General features: G+C 50.0%; 2 protein-coding genes across 11 annotated transcripts; both read left to right on the plus strand.

Annotated features, from left to right (window-relative positions):
- The first annotated feature begins 11238 nt into the window (after nucleotides 1-11238).
- On the plus strand, nucleotides 11239-14188 carry LOC125542514 (cysteine-rich receptor-like protein kinase 6). 6 transcript variants are annotated; one of them, XM_048705576.1, is made up of 8 exons: nucleotides 11239-11423; nucleotides 11638-11802; nucleotides 12205-12383; nucleotides 12468-12735; nucleotides 12824-13046; nucleotides 13147-13294; nucleotides 13406-13603; nucleotides 13802-14188. In XM_048705576.1, the coding sequence occupies exons 3-7, from the start codon at nucleotides 12240-12242 to the stop codon at nucleotides 13589-13591; spliced, it is 969 nt and encodes a 322-aa protein (XP_048561533.1). In that variant the 5' UTR covers nucleotides 11239-11423; nucleotides 11638-11802; nucleotides 12205-12239; the 3' UTR covers nucleotides 13592-13603; nucleotides 13802-14188. The 6 variants fall into 6 exon arrangements, 5 of the variants coding, with proteins under 5 accessions (XP_048561533.1, XP_048561532.1, XP_048561528.1 ...); XR_007297939.1 differs by lacking the exon at nucleotides 11239-11423 and having other exon boundaries at nucleotides 11522-11802; nucleotides 13406-13690; XM_048705575.1 differs by lacking the exon at nucleotides 11239-11423 and having other exon boundaries at nucleotides 11531-11802; nucleotides 12191-12383.
- Nucleotides 14189-18348: 4160 nt separating this feature from the next.
- On the plus strand, nucleotides 18349-24741 carry LOC125542515 (protein NRT1/ PTR FAMILY 8.2-like). 5 transcript variants are annotated; one of them, XM_048705581.1, is made up of 3 exons: nucleotides 18349-18513; nucleotides 22543-22734; nucleotides 22836-24741. In XM_048705581.1, exons 2-3 carry the CDS (start codon nucleotides 22623-22625, stop codon nucleotides 24467-24469), a joined length of 1746 nt encoding a protein of 581 aa, XP_048561538.1. In that variant the 5' UTR covers nucleotides 18349-18513; nucleotides 22543-22622; the 3' UTR covers nucleotides 24470-24741. The 5 variants fall into 5 exon arrangements, with proteins under 5 accessions (XP_048561538.1, XP_048561535.1, XP_048561536.1 ...); XM_048705578.1 differs by lacking the exon at nucleotides 18349-18513 and adding an exon at nucleotides 19473-19623; XM_048705579.1 differs by lacking the exon at nucleotides 18349-18513 and adding an exon at nucleotides 21567-22006.
- The last annotated feature ends 3254 nt before the right edge of the window (nucleotides 24742-27995 follow it).

Consider the following 27995-nt stretch of genomic DNA (forward strand, 5'->3'; position numbering starts at 1 on the left):
GCTCAATGCTCAAGTAGCTTAATCCAGGCTTTCCATTGAAAAACACTTTCAAATAACCCTATATGCTTTCCAGAAATTCTACGTCATTTCTGATCAACAATATGTACTCATCAGAAATTCTATAGTGCTCCCACTCACTTCTTTGGAAATACAAGTTTCTCATAAACTTGTACACCCAAAATCTTTGATCATCTCATCAAAGCATACATTCCAACTCCGAGATGCTTACTCCAGTCCTTAGAAGGATTGCTGGAGCTTTGCATACTTATTAGCATCTTTCAGGATTGACAAAACCTTCCGGTTGTATCACATACAACCTTTCCTCAAGAAAATCGTCGAGGAAACAATGTTTTGACATCCTATCTGCAAGATTTCATAAATAATGCAGTAATCGCTAATATAATTCCAACAGACTCTTAGCATCGCTACGAGTGAGAAAGTCTCACCGTAGTCAACTCCTTGAACTTGTCGGGAAACTTCTTAACGACAAGTCGAGCTTTCTTAATGGTGACATTTACCATCATTGTCCGTCTTCCTTTTAAAATCCATCTGCACTCAACAGCCTTACGACCATCGAGCTGTTCTGCCAAAGTCTACACTTTGTTTTCATACATGGATCCTCTCTCGGATTTTATGGCCTCGAGCCATTTATCGGAATCCGGGCCCACCATCGCTTCTCCATAGCTCGTAGGTTCATTGTTGTCTAGCAACATGACTTCTAAGACAGGATTACGTACCACTCTGAAGTAGTACGCATCCTTGTCATCCCACGAGGTTTGGTAGTGACTTGATCTGAAGTTTCATGATCACTATCATAAAGCTTCCACTTCAATTGGTGTAGGTGCCACAGGAACAACTCCCTGTGCCCTACCACACACTAGTTGAAGAGACGGTTCAATAACCTCATCAAGTCTCCACCATCCTCCCACTCAATTCTTTCGAGAGAAACTTTTCCTCGAGAAAGGACCTGATTCTATAAACAATCCCTTATTGCTTTCGGATCTGAGACAGGAGGTATACCCAACTGTTTTGGGTGTCCTATGAAGATGCATTTATCCACTTTGGGTTCGAGCTTATCAGCCTGAAACTTTTTCACATAAGCGTCGCAGCCCCAAACTTTTAAGAAATGACAGCTTAGGTTTCTCTAAACCATAGTTCATACGGTGTCATCTCATCGGAATTACGTGGTGCCCTATTTAAAGTGAATGTGGTTGTCTCTAGTGCCTAACCCATAAACTATCGTGGTAATTCGATAAGAGACATCATGGTATGCATCATATCCAATAGGGTGCAGTTATGATGTTCGGACACACCATCACACTATGGTGTTCCAGGCTGTATTAGTTGTGAAACAATTTCCACAATGTCTTAATTCTGTGCCAAACTCGTAATTCAGATATTCATCTCTATGATCATATCATAGATCTTTTATCCTCTTGTCACGACGATCTTTCAACTTCACCCTGAAATTACTTGAACCTTTCAATAATTCAGACTCGTGATTCATCAAGTAAATATACTCAACATCTACTCAAATCATCTGTGAAGTAAGAACATAACGATATCCACTACACGCCTCAGCACTCATTGGACTGCACACATCAAAATGTATTACTTCCAACAAGTTGCTTTCTAGTTCCATTTTACTGAAAACGAGGCTTTCAGTCATCTTGCCCATGTGGTATGATTTGCATGTCTCAAGCGATTCAAAATCAAGTGAGTCCAAACGGTCCATTTGCATGGAGTTTCTTCATGCATATACACCAATAGACATGGTTCACATGTCTCAAACTTTTCAAAACGAGTGAGCCCAAAGATCCATCAACATGGAGCTTCTTCATGCGTTTTATACCGATATGACTTACGTGGCAGTGCCACAAGTAGGTGGTACTATCATTACTATCTTATATCTTTTGGCATGAACATGTGTATCACTACGATCGAGATTCAATAAACCATTCATTTTAGGTGCAAGACCATTGAAGGTATTATTCAAATAAACAGAGTAACAATTATTCTCCTTAAATGAATAACCGTATTGCGATAGACATAATCCAATCATGTCTATGCTCAACGCAAACACCAACCTCGATGGAAGAGGGAGCGTGCGATGCTTGATCACATCAAGTTTGGAAAAACTTCCAACACATATTGCCAGCTCACCTTTAGCTAGTCTCCGTTTACTCCGCAGTCTTTTATTTCGAGTTTACTAACACTTAGCAACCGAACCGGTATCTAATACCATGGTGCTACTAGGAGTACTAGTAAAGTACACATTAACACAATGTATATCCAATATACTTCTATCGACCTTGCCAGCCTTCTCATCTACCAAGTATCTAGGGTAATTCTGCTCCAGTGGCTGTTCCTCTTTATTACAGAAGCACTTAGTCTCAGGTTTGGGTTCAACCTTGGGTTTCTTCACTAGAGCAGCAGCTGATTTGCCGTTTCATGAAGTATCCCTTCTTGCCCTTGCCCTTCTTGAAACTAGTGGTTTCACCAACCATCAACAATTGATGCTCCTTCTTGATTTCTACTTTTGTGGTGTCAAACATCGCAAATATCTCAAGGATCATCATGTATGTCCCTGATATATTATAGTTCATCATGAAGCTCTAGCAGCTTGGTGGTAATGACCTCGGAGAAACATCACTATCTCATCTGGAAGATCAACTCCCACTCGATTCAAATGATTGTTGTACTCAGACAATCTGAGCACAAGCTCAACAATTGAGATTTTCTCCCTTAGTTTGCAGGCTAAGAAAATCGTCGGAGGCCTTATACCTCTTGACGTGGGCATGAGCCTGAAATCCCAATTTCAGTCCTCAAAACATCTTATATGTTTCGCGACGTTTCAAGACGTCTTCGGTGCCTCAACTCTAAACCGTTTAACTGAACTATCACGTAGTTATCAAATGTGTATGTCAGATGTTCGCAACATCCACAGACGACGTTCGAGGTTCAGCACACTGAGCGGTGCACTAAGGACATAGGCCTTCTATGAAGCAATGAGGACAATCCTCAGTTTACGGACTTAGTCCGCATAATTGCTACTATCATCTTTCAACTAAATTTTCTCTAGGAACATATCTAAACAGTAGAACTGAAGCGCGAGCTACGACATAATTTGCGAAGACCTTTTGACTATGTTCAGGATAATTAAGTTCATCTTATGAACTCCCACTCTGATAGACATCCCTCTAGTCATCTAAGTGATTACATGATCCAAGTCAACTAGGCCGTGTCCGATCATCACGTGAGACGGACTAGTCATCATCGGTGAACATCTTCATGTTGATCGTATCTACCATACGACTCATGCTCGACCTTTCGGTATTCTGTGTTCCGAGGCCATGTCTGTACATGCTAGGCTTGTCAAGTCAACCTAAGTGTTTGCATGTGTTTCGAGGCCATGTCTGTACATGCTAGGCTCGTCAACACCCGTTGTATTCGAACATAAGAATCTATCACACCCGATCATCACGTGGTGCTTCGAAACGACGAACTTTCGCAACGGTGCACAGTTAGGGGGAACACTTTCTTGAAATTTTAATGAGGGATCATCTTATTTACTACCGTCATTCTAAGCAAATAAGATGTATAAACATGATAAACATCACATGCAATCAAATAATAGTGACATGATATGGCCAATATCATATAGCTCCTTTGATCTCCATCTTGGGGCTCCATGATCATCTTGTCACCGGCATGACACCATGATCTCCATCATCATGATCTCCATCATCGTGTCTCCATGAAGTTGCTCGCCAACTATTACTTCTACTACTATGGCTACCGGTTAGCAATAAAGTAAAGTAATTACATGGCGTTGTTCAATGACACGCAGGTCATACAATAAAGACAACTCCTATGGCTCCTGCCGGTTGTCATACTCATCGACATGCAAGTCGTGATTCCTATTACAAGAACATGATCAATCTCATACATCACATATATCATTCATCACATCCTTTTGGCCATATCACATCACATAGCATACCCCGCAAAAACAAGTTAGACGTCCTCTAATTGTTGTTTGCATGTTTTACGTGGCTGCTATGGGTTTCTAGCAAGAACGTTTCTTACCTACGCAAAAACCACAACGTGATATGCCAATTGCTATTTACCCTTCATAAGGACCCTTTTCATCGAATCCGATCCGACTAAAGTGGGAGAGACAGACACCCGATAGCCACCTTATGCAACTAGTGCATGTTAGTCGGTGGAACCAGTCTCACGTAAGAGTACGTGTAAGGTCGGTCCGGGCCGCTTCATCCCACAATGCCGCCGAATCAAGATTGGACTAGTAACAGTAAGCATATTGAACAAAATCAACGCCCACAACTACTTTGTGTTCTACTCGTGCATAGAATCTACGCAATAGACCTAGCTCATGATTCCACTGTTGGGGAACGTAGCAGAAATTCAAAATTTTCCTACGTGTCACCAAGATCTATCTATGGAGAAATCAGCAACGAGGGGAAGGAGAGTGCATCTACATACCCTTGTAGATCGCTAAGCGGAAGCGTTCAAGAGAACGGGGTTGATGGAGTCGTACTCGTCGTGATCCAAATCACCGATGATCCTGTTGGAAATATGCCCTAGAGGCAATAATAAAAGCATTATTATTATATTTCCTTGTTCATGATAATTGTCTTTATTCATGCTATAATTGTGTTATCCGGAAATCGTAATACATGTGTGAATAATATACACCAACATGTCCCTAGTAAGCCTCTAGTTGACTAGCTCGTTGATCAACAGATAGTCATGGTTTCCTGACTATGGACATTGGATGTCATTTATAACGAGATCACATCATTAGGAGAATGATGTGATGGACAAGACCCAATCCTAAACATAGCACAAGATCGTATAGTTCGTTTGCTAGGGTTTTTCCAATGTCAAGTATCCTTTCCTTAGACCATGAGATCGTGTAACTCCCGGATACCGTAGGAGTGCTTTGGGTGTACCAAACGTCACAACGTAACTGGGTGACTATAAAGATATACTACGGGTATCTCCGAAAGTGTCTGTTGGGTTGACACGGATCAAGACTGGGATTTGTCACTCCGTATGACGGAGAGGTATCACTGGGCCCACTCGGTAATGCATCATCATTATGAGCTCAAAGTGACCAAGTGTCTGGTCACGGGATCATGCATTACGGCACGAGTAAAGTGACTTGCCGGTAACGAGATTGAACGAGGTATTGGGATACCGACGATCGGATCTCGGGCAAGTAACATACCGATTGACAAAGGGAATTATATACGGGGTTGCTTGAATCCTCGACATCGTGGTTCATCCGATGAGATCATCGAGGAGCATGTGGGAGCCAACATGGGTATCCAGATCCCGCTGTTGGTTATTGACCGGAGAGCAATCTCGGTCATGTCTACATGTCTCCCGAACCCGTAGGGTCTACACACTTAAGGTTCGGTGACGCTAGGGTTGTAGGGATATGTATATGCAGTAACCCGAATTCGGAGTCCCGGATGAGATCTCGGACGTCACGAGGAGTTCCGGAATGGTCCGGAGGTAAAGAATTATATATAGGAAGTGCTATTTCGGGCATCGGGACAAGTTTCGGGGTCACCGGTATTGTACCGGGACCACCGAAAAGGTCCCAGGGGTCCACCGGGTGGGGCCACCTGCCCCGGGGGGCCACATGGGCTGTAGGGGGTGCGCCTTGGCCTACATGGGCCAAGGGCACCAGCCCCAAGAGGCCCATGCGCCTAGGGTTTCAAGAAGGGAAGAGTCCCAAAGGGGGAAGGCACCTCCTAGGTGCCTTGGGGAGGAGGGATTCCTCCCCTTGGCCGCACCCCCCTAGGAGATTGGATCTCCTAGGGCCGGCGCCCCCCCCCCTTGGCCCTCCTATATATAGTGGGGAGATGGAGGACTTCTCACCCTTGCCTTTGGTGCCTCCCTCTCCCTCTCCAACACCTCCTCCTCCTCCATAGTGCTTGGCGAAGCCCTGCCGGAGTACTGCAGCTCCATCACCACCACGCCGTCGTGCTACTGCTGGAGCCATCTTCCTCAACCTCTCCTTCCCCCTTGCTGGATCAAGAAGGAGGAGACGTTACGCTGACCGTACGTGTGTTGAACGCGGAGGTGCCGTCCGTTCGGCGCTAGGATCTCTGGTGATTTGGATCACGTCGAGTACGCCTTCCTCATCCCCGTTCTTTGAACGCTTCCGCGCGTGATCTACAAAGGTATGTAGATGCAATCCAATCACTCGTTGCTAGATGAATTCCTAGATGGATCTTGGTGAAACCGTAGGAAATTTTTTGTTTTCTGCAACGTTCTCTAACAGATCCTAGTGCCGAACGGACGGCACCTCCGTGTTCAACACACGTACAGCCCGGTGACGTCTCCCATGCCTTAATCCAGCAAGGAGAGAGGGAGAGGTTAGGGAAGACTCCATCCAGCAGCAGCACGATGGCGTGGTGGTGGTGGAGAAGCGTGGTACTCCAGCAGGGCTTCACCAAGCACCGCAAGAAATGAGGAGAAAGACAGGTAGGGTTGCGCCAACAAGAGGAGAGGAACTCATGTGTATTGGGCAGCCCAAACCTCAACTATATATAGGGGGAGGGGAGGGGGTGCGCCCCCACCTAGGGTTCCCTCCCTAGGGGTGGCGGCAGCCCCCTAGATCCCATCTAGGGGCGGCCAAGGGGAGGGGAGAGGGGGAGGCGCACCAGGGTGGGACTTAGGGCCCATCTGCCCTAGGGTTTGCCCCTTCCCCTCTTCCTTGCGCCTTGGGCCTTGGTGGGGGCGCGCACCAGCCCACCTGGGGCTGGTCCCCTCCCACACTTGGCCCATGCAGCCCTCCGGGGCTTGTGGCCCCACTTGGTGGACCCCCGGGACCCTCCCGGTGGTCCTGGTACGTTACCGATAAAACCCGAAACTTTTCCGGTGACCAAAACAGGACTTCCCATATATAAATCTTTACCTCCGGACCATTCCGGAACTCCTCGTGACGTCCGGATCTCATCCGGGACTCCGAACAACATTCGGTAACCACATACAAACTTCCTTTATAACCCTAGCGTCATCGAACCTTAAGTGTGTAGACCCTACGGGTTCGGGAACCATGCAGACATGACCGAGACGTTCTCCGGTCAATAACCAACAGCGGGATCTGGATACCCATGTTGGCTCCCACATGCTCCACGATGATCTCATCGGATGAACCACGATGTCAAGGACTTAATCAATCCCGTATGCAATTCCCTTTGTCCATCGGTACGATACTTGCCCGAGATTCGATCGTCGGTATCCCGATACCTTGTTCAATCTCGTTACCGGCAAGTCTCTTTACTCGTTCCGTAACACATCATCCCGTGATCAACTCCTTGGTCACATTGTGCACATTATAATGATGTCCTACCGAGTGGGCCCAGAGATACCTCTCCGTTTACACGGAGTGACAAATCCCAGCCTCGATTCGTGCCAACCCAACAGACACTTTCGGAGATACCCGTAGTGCACCTTTATAGTCACCCAGTTACGTTGTGACGTTTGGCACACCCAAAGTATTCCTACGGTATCCGGGAGTTGCACAATCTCATGGTCTAAGGAAATGATACTTGACATTAGAAAAGCTTTAGCATACGAACTACATGATCTTGTGCGAGGCTTAGGATTGGGTCTTGTCCATCACATCATTCTCCTAATGATGTGATCCCGTTATCAACGACATCCAATGTCCATGGTCAGGAAACCGTAACCATCTATTGATCAACGAGCTAGTCAACTAGAGGCTTACTAGGGACATGGTGTTGTCTATGTATCCACACATGTATCTGAGTTTCCTATCAATACAATTCTAGCATGGATAATAAACGATTATCATGAACAAGGAAATATAACAATAACCAATTTATTATTGCCTCTAGGGCATATTTCCAACAACCGCATCTTCGGCCACACCTTGTCCCCATGCATGCAAAAGTGAGAAACCAAGGATTTAAGCTGCGGCCGCGGTTCGCACTACTTCATTCCGGTGATACGTCTCCAACGATTCTATAATTTTTTATTGTTCCATGCTATTATATTATCTGTTTTGAATGTTTTATATGCATTAATATGTTATATTATATTATTTTTGGGACTAACCTATTAACCTAGAGCCTAGTGCTAGTTTCTGTTTTTTTCCTTGTTTTTGAGCTTCGCAGAAAAGGAATACTAAACGGAGTCCAAACGAAATAAAACTTCACGATGATTTTTTTGGACCAGAAGACACCCAGGAAACTTGGAGTGCAAGTCAGAAGAGCCACGAGCCGGCGACAAAGGTGGAGGGCGCGCCCAGGGGGGTAGGGCGCGCCCCCTACCTTGTGGGTCCCTCGGTGACCCCCTAACCTAGATCTTCCTCTTATATATTCACATATATTCTCAAACCACTAGAAGCATCCACGTAAACACTTTTCCACCGCCGCAAGCTTTTGTTCCCGTGAGATCCCATCTAGGGGCCTTTTCCGACATCCTACCAGAGGGGAATTCAATCACGGAGGGCATCTACATCAACTCTCTTGCCCTTCCGATGAAGTGTGAGTAGTCCATCACAGACCTACGGGTCCATAGCTAATAGCTAGATGGCTTCTTCTCTCTTTTTGATTCTCAATACCATATTCTCTTCGATGTTCTTGAAGATCTATCCGATGTAATCTTCTTTTGCGGTGTGTTTGTCAAGATCCGATGAATTGTGGATTTATGATCAGCTTATCTATGAATATTATTTGAATCTCCTCTGAATTCTTATACGCATGATTTGGTATCTTTGTACTTCTGTTTGAATTATCGGTTTGGTTTGGCCAACTAGATTGGTTTTTCTTGCAGTGGGAGAGGTGCTTAGCTTTGGGTTCAATCTTGCGGTGTCCTCACCCAGTGACAAAGTAGGGGTAGCGAGGCACGTATTGTATTGTTGCCATCGAGGATAGAAAGATGGGGTTTAATCATATTACTTGAGTTTATTTCTCTACATCATGTCATCTTAATTAATGCGTTACTCTGTTCTTTATGAACTTAATACTCTAGATGCAGGCAGGAGTCGGTCGATGTGTGGAGCAATAGTAGTAGATGCAGGCAGGAGTCGGTCGATGAGTGAAGTAATAGTAGTAGATGCAGGCAGGAGTCGGTCTACTTGATACATACGTGATGCCTATATTGCATAATCATTGACTTGGATATCGTCATAACTTTGCGTTTTTCTATCAATTGGTCGACACTAATTTGTTCACCCACCGTATTATTTGCCTTCAAGAAAGAAGCCTCTAGTGCCCCGGGTCTATTTTCCATCATATTAGTTTCCTATCTACTATTTTTCATTATATTAATTTTTGATCTACTATTTTGCAATCTTTTATTTTCAGATCTATAAACCAAAAATGCCAAAAGTATTTTATCTTTTGTTTACCTATCTCTATCAGATCTCACTTTTGCAAGTGAGCGTGAAGGAATTGACAACCCCTTTATCGCGTTGGGTGCAAGTGTTTGATTGTTTGTGCAAGTATTGATGATTTGCGCATTCTTCTCCTACTGGATTGATACCTTGATTATCAAACCGTCAACGATGAGTTCCACCTTCTCTATGGCAGCATCGTGGACAAGGTGCCCTTCCTGCAGAGGCCGTGGAGAATGTACCAGCAGATCGCGTGCCATGACGGGTTCAGGGTGCTGAAGCTGCCGTACAAGTCGTTCAACGACGACAGCCCACCGGCGTACAACTCCAAGCCGCGAGAGGGCCTTCCCGAGTTCTCCATGTGCGTCTTCCTCCCCGAGGACCGCGACGGCCTAAGGAGCTTGGTCGGGAGGATCACGGCCCGCCCAAAGTTCCTACACGAGCACCTGCCGAGGGACCATGTCCCCGTCGGCAAGTTCCGGCTGCCCAAGTTCAAGCTGATGTACATGAACAACATCCGCAACGTTCTCAAGGACCTGGGCCTCCAGCTGCCTTTCAACCGCGTTCTGGCCAACATGGCTGGGATCGTCGGGGATGACGAGTCGGTCGTGCCATTGTGCGTAAGCGAGGTTGTCCACAAGGCGGTGGTGGAGATGAACGAGGAGGGGTGCGAGGCTGCCGCCGTCACCGTGGAGTCAGACGACGACTTGGGGTTCTCGCTTTATTGTGATTACGAGTATGTGCCACCACCTCCGACAGTGGACTTCGTCGCCGACCACCCGTTCGCCTTCTTCATCGTTGAGGAGACTTCAGGCACTGTTGTGTTCGCTGGGCATGTGCTTGATCCTACCTAGGAAGAGTAGACTCCGGGCATGATCGAATTGTGCCGCATCACTTTTCAGTTTTGTAAGCATACTACAAAAATTATATGGAAATCACGTGCGACTATATGTTTTGGTCTGAAATTTTACGTAATGCTATTTAGAGGTGTGTTCAGTGGCACTTTCGAAAGATGATAATTGCATGCAGTGGCATTCATCTGAATCGGTAAAGTTGCAGTGGCATTTATCTGTTTAACATGGTACAATTGAAGATGTTAACATACACGCACATACACCTACCCTTATGAATGTACATACGCACACAACACCTCCAAGGTGCTGAACCCGCACAATATTTTAAGATAGACGAAGTCATCATAGACATCTCCTAGTTGACGAAGACGTCATCTCTCCTACTAAAACATAGTACAAAAATTTGCCATGATATATAGCATAAAATTACCATGGTATAGAGATAAAACAATTTCACAAATATAAAGAGAGAAAAGAACCCACATCTATGTCTGTTATGTGACTGGGCCTTGTCCGTGGACATATAGGAGGGGGTGTCAAAGTATGACATTGTGATCAAATTAGGGGAGTGAATGTTATTCTCCCAAGTTCAGCAATGTCCATGTTATGTTTCTTTGAAATACTTAGAGGAGTAAGAAAACGATTAGATTACTAGAGATCCAATTTTTTCTGCAGTCTTGTGAACATGAGCGTAAATTCCATCCATTTTTGTAATATTTCGGTTTGGAATGGTACGTGTGATGCATGGGGTTAGATGGCTGACTCCCCTATCGGTGTATGTGGACGTATCCGCGAATATTTTGCTGTGTTTAATTTGGGGTATGCTAAATTGGAAATACCCTAAGAACAACTCTAGCAGATGTTGCAAAGAGTTTACGGCTCCTCTTGAAACGAATTTATGGTGCCGCGGAATTGGGCGGAATAGGTGCTGCAAAACCGTACCACATAAAAAATCATTTCCTCTTCCTTGCGTCAGGCAAGCCCGCCTCCCGTGCCCGATCCCAAAGGCCTTCCGCGCCCGCGCCCTCCGGACGGCCGCCTACTCTGGCGACACTCCGGCCGCCGCTGCCGAGCTCCCCCGCCTGCTCCGGCCAGCCTATACTGTGAATTTAGAGGTTTCACCACCCTTGCGCGGCATCTGCTGAAGTTGCTCTAAGAGCCTTGTGGTAGAGATTTGAAAACTTTTTTCTCTAGTCCTAGTCCAAAGCAAGGTGCAAGCATGGTTTACAGACAAATCATTTCTGTTATGTCTTGACCGTCGACGAAAGCTACAGCGTGGGAATATTTAAAGCAGAGATGCCGACATGATTTTGTGTGTGTGTATTCTTAAAGACGAGCATCGTAGGCCAGAGTCAAGTCAACTCATTCTTGTCTGCGCAGATCTCGTTGGCTTGGCTTCTACAAATCAAGCTGAGGCTAGCAGGGAAGCGATTCTTCTCTGGAGCCTCATCGTCCCCGGCCGTTTCCTTCTTCTCTTGGCTCTTCACAGCTGCTACTTCTAGAGAGGGAGGATTCGATTCCCCCCAAGTGTTCCATCTTCTCCAGGTCAGAGCTTTTTAGAAACTGAGAAGCTGCTTAGTTTCAGATGTTCTTACAGCAACCATGTATGTTTATAGCTTAGTATCCTAGAGATCGATCCATGCATGTTTAGACGCGAGGTCGGGTGCCGGCTCTATTGGTTAGGTTCTTCCTTGGATGCCAGCGGCCGGTGGTGGAGGCCAAGTCATGTTCGTTCCCCGCTCTCTGTTTTGTGGCTCCATGGCTGGCCGCTCTGTGGGCTGCTGACCGGCGGACGGCAGCGGGTGAGGGGAGACAGTGGTCTCTCCTCCGGTTGATGGCTTTATTAATTTGATGAAGTTGGGATGTTTGGCTTTTCTCTGAAATAGATCTGTCTTGCTCTGGTAAACAAGGATTTGTGACCATCCATACATAGCTTGTGCCTTGTAGCAGCTCAGCTCAAAACTTGTGCTCAATCATCAGAAATGGCGACGGGGGCTAGCGGAGGGCAGCCGAGCGTTCTGAGCACATTGCCCAAGGATCTGCCGCTAGATTTTCTGAAGACTATCACTGATCAGTTCTCACCAGAGCGTATACTTGGTACAGGCGCATTTGGAACTGTTTATATGGTAATATGGTCATGCGTGCCTTCACATTTTCGTGCCAATTAGATGCCAACATTTGCTGAAAATGTATTTTTTGAGCTTGAACAGGGGATTGCGCCAGACGGGCAAAAAATTGCGGTGAAGAAACTTGCCGAAAATACACCAATCGCGCGTGACAAAGTATTTACTAACGAGGTTCAGAATATTATGGCTCTGCAACTGCATCATGAGAATGTAGTAAAGTTGGTCGGCTACTGCCATGAAGCCCAAAAGAAAGTGGTGCAGAACAATGGAAGATATATTGTTGCAGACATTGTTGAAAGTTTACTCTGCTACGAGTACTTGCCGCAGGGGAACCTTCAGAAGAATCTTTTTGGTATATAATTTTTTTTCCATTTTATTTTAAAACTGCTGGAAGTTATTATCTTTGAGTACTTACATTATGCAATGTTTCACTTGTTCAGAGGTATCCTGTGTAATGGATTGGGACACACGCTTCAGAATCATCAAGGGGATCTGCCAAGGTTTAGCCTTCCTACACAGCATTAACATTGTCCATATGGATCTTAAACCTGAGAATATACTGCTGGATGATAAGATGACCCCGAAAATTGCGGATTTCGGTCTCTCGAGGCTCTTTGGTCAAGAACAAACACGGATGAGAACACAAAATGTTGTTGGATCATAGTAAGTCAAACATCAAATCCATTAACATTTTGTTCCGTCTTTATGAAGTGAACTGCATTTTGTTCTCTCCAGCAATACTTACTAAAATCTTTGTTGTCAGTGGATACATAGCTCCAGAATATCTATACAGAGGCGAGATCTCCACCAAGTCAGACATATATAGTCTTGGCCTATTAATCTTGGAGACCACCACAGTTGAGAAAAATTGTTCCAACAATGAACCATCTGTGACGCAATTTATAAAAAGCGTAAGAGAAATTATTACTTGATTCTTGAAAGACTGGGGTATATATTTAGAAGCTCATGATACAATTGGTTTATATTATCTCCAAGAATCATAATTCTGGTTCTGTACGTAGGTACATGATAACTGGACGGATGAGCACATAGTGTCTCAGTGGCCACATCTTGATGGGGATCGCTTTCAGCAGATAAAAGTATGCATCAAAATTGGACTAGAATGTGTGGAGATCGATCGGCAGAAGAGACCTTCCATAGAAGAGATTGTCGATAGGCTCAACGGACTATGGTCAACTGGAAGTTGAATGCCATATGCGGTATGAAATTACCTGGGCACACAATGGCTTTCTATTGTTATGATTTTGTTAGCCCCCACCTCAATATAATATTGCTCAATGGCCCAGGTCCGAGTTCATTGTTAAAATGATTTTGTTTTATGAGATTGCAGAGGAAATTTTTTATTCCTCTAATAAAGGACAATCAATTCTGACTAACCTAACACTTAACATCTGCAGAACCATTTAGTTCGTGATGCATTTCAGCTGGTGGTAACATTCGTACACTATATATGGAACTTCAGATCTCCAGTTTCCACGGAGCATGAAACTTCGGTCTTTTCAGCAGAGATATGGAAGATGGAACAACATGCTTCATTGTTGCTACAATGATTTTGAAATAATTCTTTCTGATGTGCGTCATTGTGGATCTTGTTTAAAATACTTTCTTTTACCCAACTACGTAGTTATTTCTTAATGTCAGTACCAATAAGGACACGACTAGGCAGCGGCGCCCCAGGGCCGATTTCCCATGTGGCGTCATATTTCCTCTTCTCTCTTGCGTGTATGCAACAATATATTGGCATGACATCAACAATGATTTCTTTGATTTTGAATTTTTGAAAAGTTTCATCTCTCCGACCTATCTTGATTGATAATCCGGTTTCACCGTTGATTTCTTTCTGGTGAGAACTTTGAAACTAGATCACATGTAGGTATGTTTTGCCAACTTTTTTCTTCGTCGATACTTGTCAGGTTATGAGGCACTTGGTTGTCATATTAAATTAACTTGGTTGCCTGGTTGCAGAATGCCAGTGTATACCACCAGAAGACTTGCTTCATGGTACTTGTGTGAGTTGATAACACTCTTTCCCTATTGTTAACACTTGAATATTCACTCTCGGGACTAAGCAAGCTTTGTACTTTGGATGAACACTAGTACGCCTTGAGCAGCACATGACTGGACTTACTTGGGCCTCTACCAAAGGGATCCATTAAGAGGACTCACGAAGCATTATACCCGTCCGAAGATGTGGAACTTGCCTGCTAAGCCGAAGACATTGTCCGAGGAAGATTGTCAACCTTGGCTTTGAAGACAAGTTCGGGGGCTGCTGATGGTGTCTTGGACTAGGGGGTCCTAGTCAAGCCGGGCTAAAGTATGGGCCGGACTACCAACCCGTTGAGAAAGCAAGACTCCGGGGGCTCTCGAAGTGCGGCGACCGAAGACTTGGCATGTACTTCGAGCATATTTAGATTCGACATGTGGTTCCTTAGATAGTAACCGACCATATATAACCTTAGCTACTCCCTGGTGTCTATATATCCAGGAGGTTTAGTCCGTAGAGGCGAATCCATCCATACACCCATTCATCAAACCTAGGGTTTAGACCACAACTTACGATCTCGAGGTAGATCAACTCTGTACTTCGATACCTTCATGATATAAACAAGAGCAGGACATAGAGTTTTACCTCCATCCAGAGGGCCCAAACCTGGATAAATCCCTTGTGTGTTCTTCTCCTGTTACCCATCGATCCAATCTAACAGCTCGGGCCCCCCTACCCGAGATCTTCCGTTTTTGACACCGACACTGTCCTTGTACGTTTGGGTCACCTTGATTTATGACTAATCATGTCAACCCAAGTCCTCTGTCATATGAATGCTAGCATCACAATCATATACGTGAGCCAAAAGATGCAAACGGTCCCATCCAAGATAAAAGCGGCAGCTGTGGGTTAACGTGCGTGAGGCCTGAAGTGACATGGTGTGTTATATGCTAGATCGGTGTGACTAAGGATCGGGGTCCCGACAACGGAGCAGATCTGAGCCACTAGATTCCGGACGAAATCCGCGGCGTTGTCCCCACCCCCGCCATCGGGTGGAAACTGGCGGCGGCGGTGAGAGCGAGCCGCGTAGGGAGGCTCCGAGGCTCACAACCGCGGCGGCGCGTGGGTCTGCGCGGTGGAGCGGCTGGAAGTGCGGCGGCTTTGGTGGTGGGGAGGGAGCGAGCATCGTCTATCGCATGTCGCCTCGGGCCTTTGCCCCAAAGCACTCCCTTTCAACCTTCAGGATTTCGTCAACAACAAAAGAAAAATTATGCTTTTTTTGCGAGAAAAAGAAGAAAAATGATGCCGACGGCTGGGAAAAAGAAAAGGCGCAAGCGAATTGGTGAAATTATGCGATGATGATCGATGCAGTAGCTCGCTTAGGGCATCTCCAGCCGCGCCCCCAGGAAGGCCTCCCCAGGCATTTTTTTTGCGCCGGCGCCGAAAAATCGGCCCAGTCACGCCCCCAGGAGCCCGATTTTCGCCGGCCTTGGCCGAAAACAGCGCCGGCGGACCCAGACCGAACCCGGCGCGCTGGGGGCGCCCGGGGGCGCCGGGGCGAACCGTTTTGGCGCGAAACAGCCGCGGGCCCGCCGCGTCAGGGACACGACTCTCTTCTCGCCCCTTCGTCGTCCTTATCGCCTCGTTTCCCGCGGCGAATCAATGCCAAAGCTGCCGCGCGCCGCGCTGGTCAGCCCGCGCCATTGATGCCTCACGGGCGGCGCAGTGAAGACCGGATGACGCGCGTCCCTCGCCCTCCCTCGCCCGCCACGCGTACACACGGCGGCACGCACACGGGCGGCGCCTCGGCCTATATAAGACGCGCCCCAGCGCACTCGGCGACTCGCACTCTCTCGCCGTCGTCGTTCCTCCCTCTCCTCTCTCTCGCCGTCTCCAGTTTATCACACCCATGCCCGAGCGCTTCCCAGGCGACTGCGCGGCGGCGAACGGCTTCGGCCGCCGCCATCTTCACGAGGACGAGGCTCGCCTCCTTTTCGAGGCCGAGTACCTGGTCCCGCCGGACATGCGGGTGCCCGGGGCGTGGAGGATCAGCGCCGGCGGCGTGCCGGTGCCCCCGGTACCCACCGGCGCGGCGCGGCGTGCGGAGATCGCACGCATCCGCTCGTCCCTGCCGCGTGCGGCGAGGGAGGGGCCACGATACGTCCTCGACAGCCCGCTCTGGGAGCCCTATTTCCGCCGCCGTCACGCCGAGCAGCTCGAGGCCACCAACGGCGTCGTGCCCTCCGGCAGGCTCAACGCCGCCGGCCGGCGTCGGTGGTGGGGCGTGCCCGGGCGCACGTTGGAGGTCGTCCTCGAGTACATCGAGGGCGGCAACACGCCGCGCCTCGAGTACCCCGCTCCCCCGTCCTTCTCACGCCGCCGGGAAGCTCCTGGACGCCGAGGCGCATGGTGACCGGGGGGGTCCTCCTCCTCGTCCGGCGGCTCTCCCTGCCTCCACCTCCGCCCCGTCAAGCCGAAGCCCCAGGGCACGCCTGTCAGCGCGCGCACCCGCAGCTCCGGCTTCCGCATCGGCGACAACGCCTCCCCCACCGGCCGCTTCGTTCCTCGTCGAGCCCAAGCCGGAGCCCGGCCTCCCGGCGGAGTACGAGGAGATAGCCTGGCGCGGCTTCTCCGACGAGGACGCCCTGCGGTGGGCGCGGGTCGACTACCTCCGCGACGAGATGGTCCGGCAGCGCCGGGCCCTGGAGGAGATCGCCGCCCGCAAGCATGGGTGCGAGGACGAGCACGGCATCGTGGTCCTCGACAGCGACGACGACGCCGCCGCCCTCGGACCGTCAAACCCGCCGCGCCAACCGGGGGAGGGATGCAGCAGGGACGGCGGAGGCGTAGGCGGGGGCGACGACGACGACGACGACGGCGGCGGTGACTACACGCGGTTCTACAGCCTCCTCGGCATGTAGAACCGCGTGGGCGGGCGGCGAGGGAGACAGCGGGGGTAGCCCGCGGTAGTTTTTCATTTTTTTTGTAAAATATGTTTAAATTTGAATGAACTCGTGCGTGTTTGCGTTGTGTTTGCGCCGAATTTAAACACTTTAAAAACCCGTGGGGGGCCGCGAATGGGGGGCATCACACCCCAGTGTGCGGTTTAGCGCCGGTGCGTTCCCAGAGGGTGATTTTTTGCCCCTCCTGAAAGGCCAACGGCTGGAGATGCCATTAGCTATGCTAGCATGCTCCGTCAACGGCTAAAGAATGGTGGCCGGAATCTTTGTGGTTGTGCATGAGAGAGCGTGCCATGCATTGCATGCCGTAGCAGTACAGTCGCGTGCCACGAGGCGAACGCCACTAGGAGTCCGTATGCCAGGCGCCCGTGCGCATGGATATGGATTGGAATTGGGTCCGAAACCACGGCCAGATGCATGCGTGCGTATACGCTGCTGCGTCTGTAATTTTATGTACAGTACAAACCGTGTCCGTGTGTACGCGATGGCCCGCGCGTCGGGGATCGCGTGGAAGGAAACGCAAGGCAAGGTCGTCGTCGGCGTCCTTGTCACCGCCGTCAATTTCCTTTTTGTCTTTCCACTAGCCGATCCGCCCAATCGCCGTCGCTGGATCATGCATGGATTGGACAAAGAGAGGAAGAATATGAGGAGCCGAGGAGGAAGATTGGGTGCTCACACCAAGGAGAAATCAATACTAGTAAAACGGCGCCGTAGACCTCACGCCCATCCGTCCGTGTACGTAACAGCTAGGATCCCCTATCTACGTCCAGTAGCAGTGTACTCTACCAATCAATCAAACCGAACCGAACCGGAAACGAATGGGCTGCGCGTTCACTTTTGGGCGGTTTGGTTTCCATGGCTGTCATGTCATTCCCAGGGTTATTTACATGCGGTGTATGTCTGCTTCTGCCCGTTTGGTTAGTGGTTACTTGGGCAAGTGTCCTGACCTGAGCTATCTATAAATACGGGCGGGTCAAAGCAGGAGCCTCCAAAGGTGGCTGTGGCTCACACACACACACGCAGAGACAAGAGACAAGAGACAGCGAGTCAGACCAGGCCGTAGGGAATCCCGCGCGCGGGGCGGGCGACGACTGAGGCGGAGATCCCTTCCGGCCGGACTCCACCCCGGCCGGCCGCCGCCGCTCGTCGACACCGACCAACATAGGTACGTACGCCGATGGCCGCGGCGGGGCTCCTCCCCCCTCCCCCTGCATGCATGCAGTCCCATGGCTGGCTACATCCCATCTCTGAATTAATCACTGCATCTTCTATCAGGGTGTCTTTCTTTCTGTGGTCTGTCTGTAACAGAGATATATCGGGACAACGGGAAAGTATTATTAGTTGCGTGTGCGTGGTTTTGTTCCCGGGAGGTCAATGTGACGGACACCGGGACACGGACTACTCACACTCATAGCCATAGGTCATCCATCTCCAATCACTCAATCGACCAATAATTAAGCAAGTGTCATGTGAAGACGCGATATGCAATCGAAGGGGACCTGCTGCATCGTCACGTTTCTGGGCCGGAGCTTGGGAGTCCACGGCACGGAGACGCAGAGCCATGGTGGGCATGCATAAAGCCAGTGGAGTTCATACGGCCAGCTATTGCTCAATATTAATACTAGGTGGAGGCGAAGCCAAAGGGCATCTATCTGCAGGAGATTGTTCATGATCGAAACCACGTTCTGTTGACTGGAATATTTCTGTCGTCACCATCATCAACGGAAAAGTAGTACTACAGTATTTTTCAGATACCTGCAAGAGTACTAGTACGTGTGCTTAGTTTTTTTTCTCGACAGGTCAATGTGAGGGACTCACTCATAGGCCATCCATCTCCCATCAACCGAATTAGCTTGCAGATCCCTGTAGTAGGAGTATTTTTATTTGTTAATCGAGTGTCATGTGAAGACGCGATACGCAATCCCTGCAGCGTCACGTTTTTTGGATGGGAGCATCGCAGTCCATGCATGCCACGGAGACGCAGAGAGAGAGAGAGAGGGAGAGAGGTAGTGTCGTTGTCGCGGTGGGAAACCAGGCAGCCAGCGGGGCACGTCTCGCCGGACGCCGGTCTCGCGGTGCGCGTCGTCGTCGTCTCTGGCTATAAATACCGGCCGGGTGGGAGCAGGAGCCTCCAAAGCCAAAGCCAAAGCCAAACACATTGGTCTCTCTCACAAACACATTGGTCGCGCACGCACACGGGCTGACAGCCACAGAGCGGGCGGGCGAGGGAGGGAGTTCGGAGGACAGCAGAGGGCCGGATCCGATCCCCGCCAAGGTACGTATATATATACTAGTATAACTGATACAGATTTCCCCTCCGCCTTCTAGAGAGAGATCCGCCGTTGAAAGGTGGGTGATTCAGATTCAGATACTTGTGGTGTGGTGTTCAAACATGCCTGCCAAAACTCGACCGGTGTCCTTGCCCTTTGTAGACAGACAGGAGCTGATTGATTGCGTGTTTGACAGTAGAGTAGTACGTAATTAATTGGCTGGTTTGACCCAGAGATTCCTTCCTTCCTGTCAAGACCATGTATCAACGGAATTGTATAGTTTTCTATACCAAGGTCAGTGTCACTGGCTCACTCATAGTATGCCATCCACCCAAACCAAACCAAAGCAATCAGTAATGTGAACTCACTGTCCTTGGCAACCCGTCATGTGCATATCATTATCAATAACCCGCCCCCTATTCCTTGCTCCGTCACGTCGGCCGGTCTCCTTGTCGACGGAGCTCAACGTCTTTGGACGGGAGCAGCAAGAGCATATGAATGATATTTTCTTGCCTGTTGTCGTGGACGGACGCAGAGGCAGCCAACTGACACGTCGTCCTTCTCGGCGCCACGCCGCTCGCTGCCGCTCGTTTTGGTCCCGTTCCGTGCCCGGAGAGCAGAGCATGCACGTCGGCGTCGCACCGTCACTGTTCCGTGCGCGCGATTTCTGTCCGACTGCTACCAGTTGTGGAATTAATTATGTATTCCACTGAGCTGGGCTAATCAAACGTCTAACCGTGACACGAGCTAATAATAGCGTGTGTGTGAAAGAGCTAGCGTGATCACACGCACGCAGTCATCGGTTGCTTGGTTTTCACCCGCACCTCTGCACACCGAAGCAAAAGCAATATAAGTAGTACTGTCGATTTACGTATACTAGTGTTGTCTGAATTTGATGTACACATGCATGAGGTCGTCAGTCGGAGCAGCTCACTTTATTTAGAGACATACTCCCTCCATCCGGTTGAAGAGTGTACATGTAGAAATTTTAGGACAATTTATGGACTTGTGTAAAAAATACATTGAAAAGGTGCAAGCCACCATCTTTCTCCTCTTTAATTACCCAACCCTCAATGAGCTAAGTGCATGTAGAAATTGAAAAGACCATGTGTAGATTGCTATTGGTCTTGATTACCGTGTGATGATAGAGAAAATATTTTTCCTACTTTAAAATGCATTGAGAAGATAGAAATACATTTTTTTGTGGACAAATTTTAAAGCTAGATGTATACTTTTCACCGGACATAGGGAAGCAACAATGCGGCATTATCTGATCTTGGGAGACACCTTTCACTTTCACATGCTTGGTTGCAACATACTACCACAGTAATATGTAGTACTTATAAAGTAGTACAAAGTTTTTTCTTTACAATAATAGAAAGTGTAAAGTTAGTAAGAGTACTACAATACCCGCGGACTGAAGACTGAATGGCCAAGAACAAGAATATAGGACCTGGAAGTGAAATGATAGGCTGGCCCATGCTTAGAGCATCTCCTACAGGCGCCTAAAAAGAGCTTCGCGTGCTAAAAAGTTGTTTTGTTGGGCGCCGAACAACTTCAACAAAAGCTGTAAAATTATGCGCGCGCTAAAAACTTTTGGGCACGCGCATCATATTTTGGGCTTTGGATTGGGCGCGCTTCACAATTTACACTGCGTGCTTTTTTGGGCGCGCGGTTTTGGGCATCTGCTAAAGCAATGTTGGTCCCGGCGCACTAAAAGTGCTACAATGACGGTATAAATTTGTTTGGGCGGCTGTTGGAGATGCTCTTATCATTCATAGGGACCAGTAGTAGCATCATCTCTCTTTCCCGCAAAAAAAAGTTTCATCATCTCTCTCATCCACGAGAGTAGGCAGAGTGCCTGCCGCTTAAACAAGTCAATAACAATGATTTTAGCGAGGAAGATGCTCTCCCTCCTTTGATTATAAAAAAAACTCCTCACTCATTTTGCTCCGAGGATGATTCCCCACACCACCACGCTGCCACCAGGCACCCCACCCCAAGAGGGAAGATTGATCGGATCAGTATTCGTGGCTGGCTGGCTGGCCACCTCTGTCCGCCACCAGTTTCAGCTCCCGCACAGGCACAGGCACAGGCACGGCACATGTTGGCCGTCCTCTCCTCTGTGATGCAGCCAGCCACATGAGCCGCCATTGTTTCTGGACGGAGAAGAACCCACGCGCAGCCAAAGCACCCGTCGTCTCTCTTTCTTTCTAGTCGTGGAAAAGTAGGTAGGTGGCGGTCCTTTGCCGTCCTCTCCCCATCCTAGCTAGAGCTAGAGCTAGAGCTCGAGATATCTGACTTCTCCTTTGCCTTGCCCGCCGTTGTTGATGTTCATCTTGCCCGGCTCGCGTCATCTTCCGATGGATGCCACAGCGGTCTGAGCAGGTGTATGTACTAGTTCCAACGGGAATATCTCCCTCTTTCTTCCCGATTCTTTCTCCCGCGCCCGTCCGTGAATGAATCCCGTGATTTGATTCTTCCATGCCTTGGATTGGATGGATGAATGAATTTGTGCTGAATCTGGTGACTGCCTGCTTCACTTTGGGCGGCCTGTTGCTTCAGATTGAGAGGCTCTGCAGTGCTCGTGAGAGAGACTCCTACGCATGCAGCCTCTACTTCTGCAAATCCCCGTTGGAGCATCGGTTCTGCAGTGGCTGCAACTCGATTTGGGTTCTTAAAGCTGAGCCGGCCGCGTCTTACTAGTTTCTGCTCTGATGATAGTCTGTCTTTTTTTCTTTTGAGGGGTGATGATAGTCGTCTGTTTGTTTGTTCTTGATTTGCAATTCCCATTTCTTTGAGATTTTATTATCCAAAAGCATGTGGCTCTTCTTGCTAAGATTCATCACAAGTTCCACCCTTAATTACTGTCAATAATAAATCTTCACCACCCTATTAATCACTGTCAATAAAAACACTTGCAGGAAGCAGCAGTTCCTCTGAGCCGCTGCCGCTGCAGTGCCTAGTCTGACTGAGCGGCGAGAAAGAAGCAAGGCCAGCAGCCATGGGGGAGGTCGCGGCGGAGATGTACACCCAGGATGGCACCGTCGACATCAAGGGCAACCCGGCCCTCAAGAAGGACACCGGCAACTGGCGCGCATGCCCCTACATCCTCGGTACACACGCGCACGACTCCATTGCTGCTCTGTTTTCATGCTCTGCTTCGGTTCATGGCGCTCATGGCGTCAAGGTGTTTGATTGATCGGGTTGCATGCAGCGAACGAGTGCTGCGAGCGGCTGGCCTACTATGGCATGAGCACCAACCTGGTCAACTTCATGAAGGACCGGATGGGCATGGCCAACGCCGCCGCCGCCAACAACGTCACCAACTGGGGCGGCACCTGCTACATCACGCCGCTCATCGGCGCCTTCCTCGCCGACGCCTACCTCGGCCGCTTCTGGACCATCGCCTCCTTCATGATCATCTACATCTTCGGCCTCGGCCTGCTCACCATGGCCACCTCCGTGCACGGCCTCGTGCCGACCTGCGCCGCCAAGGGCGTCTGCGACCCCACGCCGGGCCAGTCGGCGGCCGTCTTCATCGCGCTCTACCTCATCGCGCTCGGCACCGGCGGGATCAAGCCCTGCGTGTCGTCGTTCGGGGCGGACCAGTTCGACGAGCACGACGACGTGGAGCGCAAGAGCAAGAGCTCCTTCTTCAACTGGTTCTACTTCTCCATCAACATCGGCGCGCTGGTGGCCTCGTCCGTGCTCGTGTACGTGCAGACGCATGTCGGCTGGAGCTGGGGCTTCGGCATCCCCGCCGTCGTCATGGCCATCGCCGTCGGCAGCTTCTTCGTCGGCACGCCGCTCTACAGGCACCAGCGCCCCGGCGGCAGCCCGCTCACCCGCATCGCGCAGGTGCTCGTCGCCGCCACGCGCAAGCTCGGCGTCACCGTCGACGGGTCGGCGCTGTACGAGACCGCGGACAGGGAGTCCGGCATCGAGGGGAGCCGCAAGCTGGAGCACACTGAGCAGTTGAGGTTCCTCGACAAGGCGGCCGTCGAGACGCAGGCGGACAAGACGGCGGCCACCGGGCCGTCGCCGTGGCGGCTGTGCACCGTGACGCAGGTGGAGGAGCTCAAGAGCGTGGTGCGGCTGCTGCCCATCTGGGCGAGCGGCATCGTCTTCGCCACGGTGTATGGGCAGATGAGCACCATGTTCGTGCTCCAGGGAAACACCCTGGACGCCTCCATTGGGCCCAAGTTCAAGATCCCCTCCGCCTCGCTCTCCATCTTCGACACCCTCAGCGTCATCGCCTGGGTGCCCGTCTACGACCGCCTCCTCGTCCCCGCCGTGCGCTCCGTCACCGGCCGGCCCCGCGGCTTCACGCAGCTCCAGCGCATGGGCATCGGCCTCGTCGTCTCCATGTTCGCCATGCTCGCCGCCGGCGTGCTCGAGCTCGTCCGCCTCCGCACCATCGCGCAGCGCGGCCTCTACGGCGAGAAGGACGTGGTGCCCATCTCCATCTTCTGGCAGGTGCCGCAGTACTTCATCATCGGCGCCGCCGAGGTCTTCACCTTCGTGGGCCAGCTCGAGTTCTTCTACGACCAGGCGCCCGACGCCATGAGGAGCATGTGCTCCGCGCTCTCCCTCACCACCGTCGCGCTCGGGAACTACCTCAGCACGCTGCTCGTCACCGTCGTGGCCAAGCTCACCACCAGGGGAGGCAAGCAAGGGTGGATCCCCGACAACCTCAACGTCGGCCACCTCGACTACTTCTTCTGGCTGCTCGCCGCGCTCAGCCTCCTCAACTTCGCCGTCTACCTCCTCATCGCCAGCTGGTACACCTACAAGAAGACCGCCGAAGATGACACAGACGCCAAAGCCAAAGGAGGCGCTGATGATTGATGCAAATGACCAGTGAGTGAGTGACTCTGCCTGGGGTTGGTGTATGAATGTTGAAAGAGGAAGAAGAAAGCAAGGATTGAGACTTCAGAGTTCAGATAGGTGAAATTAAGGGAGGACAATGAAATGCATGGTGTGATTTGTGACTTGAAGATTCAAGAGTGTTGCCTTGTTGATTAATATACTAGTGTCTTGGAAAAATCTGTCAGAAAAAGGTTCAGATGTTATGTACTGCTCCCTCCTTAAAGAAATATAAAGCGTTTAGATTACTAAAATAGCTATTTAAACATTTTTATATTTCTTTACAGAGGGAGTACTTTATTAGTTTGGCGTGCAATGAGACCCAAAGTTTCTACAGAGATGAGTAGAGATATTATAAGAGTTTTAACTTTTTTTACAGCATGGTTCATAAACGTCACTGAGGGAGTCCTGAATTAGGGGTGTTCGAGTAGCGGGACTATACCTTCAGCCGGACTCCTGGACTATGAAGATACAAGATTGAAGACTTCGTCCCGTGTCCGGATGGGACTTTCCTTGGCGTGGAAGGCAAGCTTGGCGATGCGGATATTCAAGATCTCCCACCATTGTAACCGACTCTATGTAACCTTAACCCTATCCGGTGTCTATATAAACCGGAGGGTTGTAGTCCGTAGGACATCAACTCCATATACAACAATCATACCATAGGCTAGCTTCTAGGGTTTAGCCTCCTTGATCTCGCGGTAGATCTACTCTTGTACTACCCATATCATCAATATTAATCAAGCAGGACGTAGGGTTTTACCTCCATCGAGAGGGCCCGAACCTGGGTAAAACATCGTGTTCCCTGTCTCCTGTTACCATCCGGCCTAGACGCACAGTTCGGGACCCCCTACCCGAGATCCGTCGGTTTTGACACCGACATTGGTGCTTTCATTAAGAGTTCCTCTGTGTCGTCGCCTTTAGGCCCGATGGCTCCTTCGATCATCAACAACAATACGGTCCAGGGTGAGACCTTTCTCCCCGGACAGATCTTCGTCTTCGGCGGCTTCGCTCTGCGGGCCAATTCGCTTGGCCACTTGGAGCAGATCGAAAGCTACGCCCCTGGCCATCAAGTCAGTTTTGGAAGCTTAAACTACATGGCTGACATCCGCGGAGACTTGATCTTCGACGGGTTCGAGCCACGGCCAAGCGCGCCGCACTATCTCGAGGGGCATGATCTAGCTCTGCCTCCGGACAGTGTCCTGGAGGCCACACACGCATCGGTTCCGACCCCTAACTCGGAGCCTATTGCGCCAATCGAGGACGAGCGGTTGGACGTCACCTCGGGGACTGCGATCTCAAAGACGATCGAGCCGAACGCTAGCCCCGCACTCTACACGACCCGTGACTCCGAGGATCCGGACTCCTCCCCGGACTCCGTACCCCCCGCGCCCCTGCCAATCGAATCCGATTGGGCGCCGATTATGGAGTTCACCGCCGCAGACATCTTTCAGCACTCGCCTTTTGGTGATATCCTGAATTCTCTTAAGTCTCTCTCTTTATCAGGAGAGCCCTGGCCGGACTACGGTCAGCGAGGGTGGGATATGGACGATGAAGAAATTCAAAGCCCACCCACCACCCACTTTGTAGCCACTGTCGACGATTTAACCGACATGCTTGACTTCGGCTCCGAAGACATCGACGGCATGGACGACGATGTAGGAGACGAATAGGAACCAGCACCTGTAGGGCGCTGGAAGGCCACCTCGTCATATGACATATATATGGTGGATACTCCAAAAGATGGAGACGGCGATGGAACAGTGGGAGATGACACCTCCAAGAAACAGCCAAAGCGCCGGCGCCAGCGGCGCCGCTCTAAATCCCGCCAAAGCAAAAACGGTGATTCCGGCACGGGAGATAATACTACCCCGGATAGCGCCGAAGAACACTCACCTCAGCAAGATTCGGCACAGGAAGATGGAGAAGCCAGCCCTCATGAGGGAGCGGCAGACCGAGAGGTCGAGGATGATAACTACATGCCTCCCTCCGAAGACGAGGCAAGCCTCGATGACGACGAATTCGTCATACCATCAGACCCCGCCGAACAAGAGCGTTTTAAACGCAGGTTTTTAGCCACGGCAAGCAGCTTCAAGAAAAAACAGCAACAGCTTAGAGCTGCCCAAGATTTGCTAGCTGACAGATGGACTGAAGTCCTTGCGGCCGAAGAGTATGAACTCGAACGCCCCTCCAAGAGTTACCCAAAGCGCAGGCCGCTACCCCGATCAGAGGAGGAAGCACCTACATCACCAGCGCATGACATGGCAGACCGGCCACCTCGCGGCCGCGACAGAGAGGCCTCTCGGCCCTCCACCCAAGCCATGCCCCGACGCCGCTCAACTAAGGCACGGGAAAATGCGCCAGACCTGCGAGACGTACTGGAGGATAAGGCAAGACAAATAAGATCGATCTACGGATCGCGCAGGCGCCCTATGGCACGTGACGATGATCTTCACTCCGGATACAACAAATCCGGCCGGGCCGAACACAACAGACATAGCTCTTCCGAGCTGCGTCGTGATATAGCCCAGTACAGAGGCGCCGCACACCCGCTATGCTTCACGAATGACGTAATGGATCATAAAATCCCAGAGGGTTTCAAACCCGTAAACATCGAATCATACGATGGCACAACAGATCCGGCGGTATGGATCGAGGATTATCTCCTTCACATCCACATGGCACGCGGCGATGATCTACACGCCATCAAATACCTCCCGCTCAAACTTAAAGGACCGACCCGACATTGGCTTAACAGCTTGCCAGCAGACTCAATCGGTTCTTGAGAGGACCTAGAAGCCGCATTCCTCGACAACTTCTAGGGCACTTACGTGCGACCACCGGATGCCGACGACTTAAGCCACATAATTCAGCAGCCAGAGGAATCGGCCAGACAATTCTGGACACGGTTCCTAACAAAGAAAAACCAGATAGTCGACTGTCCGGACGCAGAGGCTCTAGCAGCCTTCAAGTATAACATCCGCGACGAATGGCTTGCCCGGCACCTAGGACAGGAAAAGCTGAAATCTATGGCAGCCCTCACGACACTCATGACCCGCTTTTGCGCGGGAGAAGACAGCTGGCTAGCTCGCAGTAACAACTTAACAAAGAACCCTAGTAATTCGGATACCAAGGACAAAAGTGGCAGGACACGTCGGAATAAGCAAAAACGCCGCGTTAGCAGCGACAGCAATGAAGACACGGCAGTCAATGCCGGATTCAAAGGCTATAAATCCGGTCAGCGGAAAAAGCCATTCAAAAAGAATACTCAGGCCCGTCCAGTTTGGACCGAATACTCGATCGCTTGTGTCAGATACATGGCACCCCCGAAAGGCCAGCCAATCACACTAACAGGGATTATTGGGTGTTCAAGCAGGCAGGCAAGTTAAGGGCCGAAAACAGAGACAAGGGGCTGCACAGCGACGACGAGGAGGAGCCCAAGCCGCCGAACAACAATGGACATAAGGGCTTTCCCCCACAAGTGCGGACGGTGAACATGATATACGCA

Source organism: Triticum urartu, chromosome 3 (genome assembly GCF_003073215.2).
Source record: "Triticum urartu cultivar G1812 chromosome 3, Tu2.1, whole genome shotgun sequence".
Classification (NCBI taxonomy): Eukaryota; Viridiplantae; Streptophyta; class Magnoliopsida; order Poales; family Poaceae; genus Triticum; species Triticum urartu.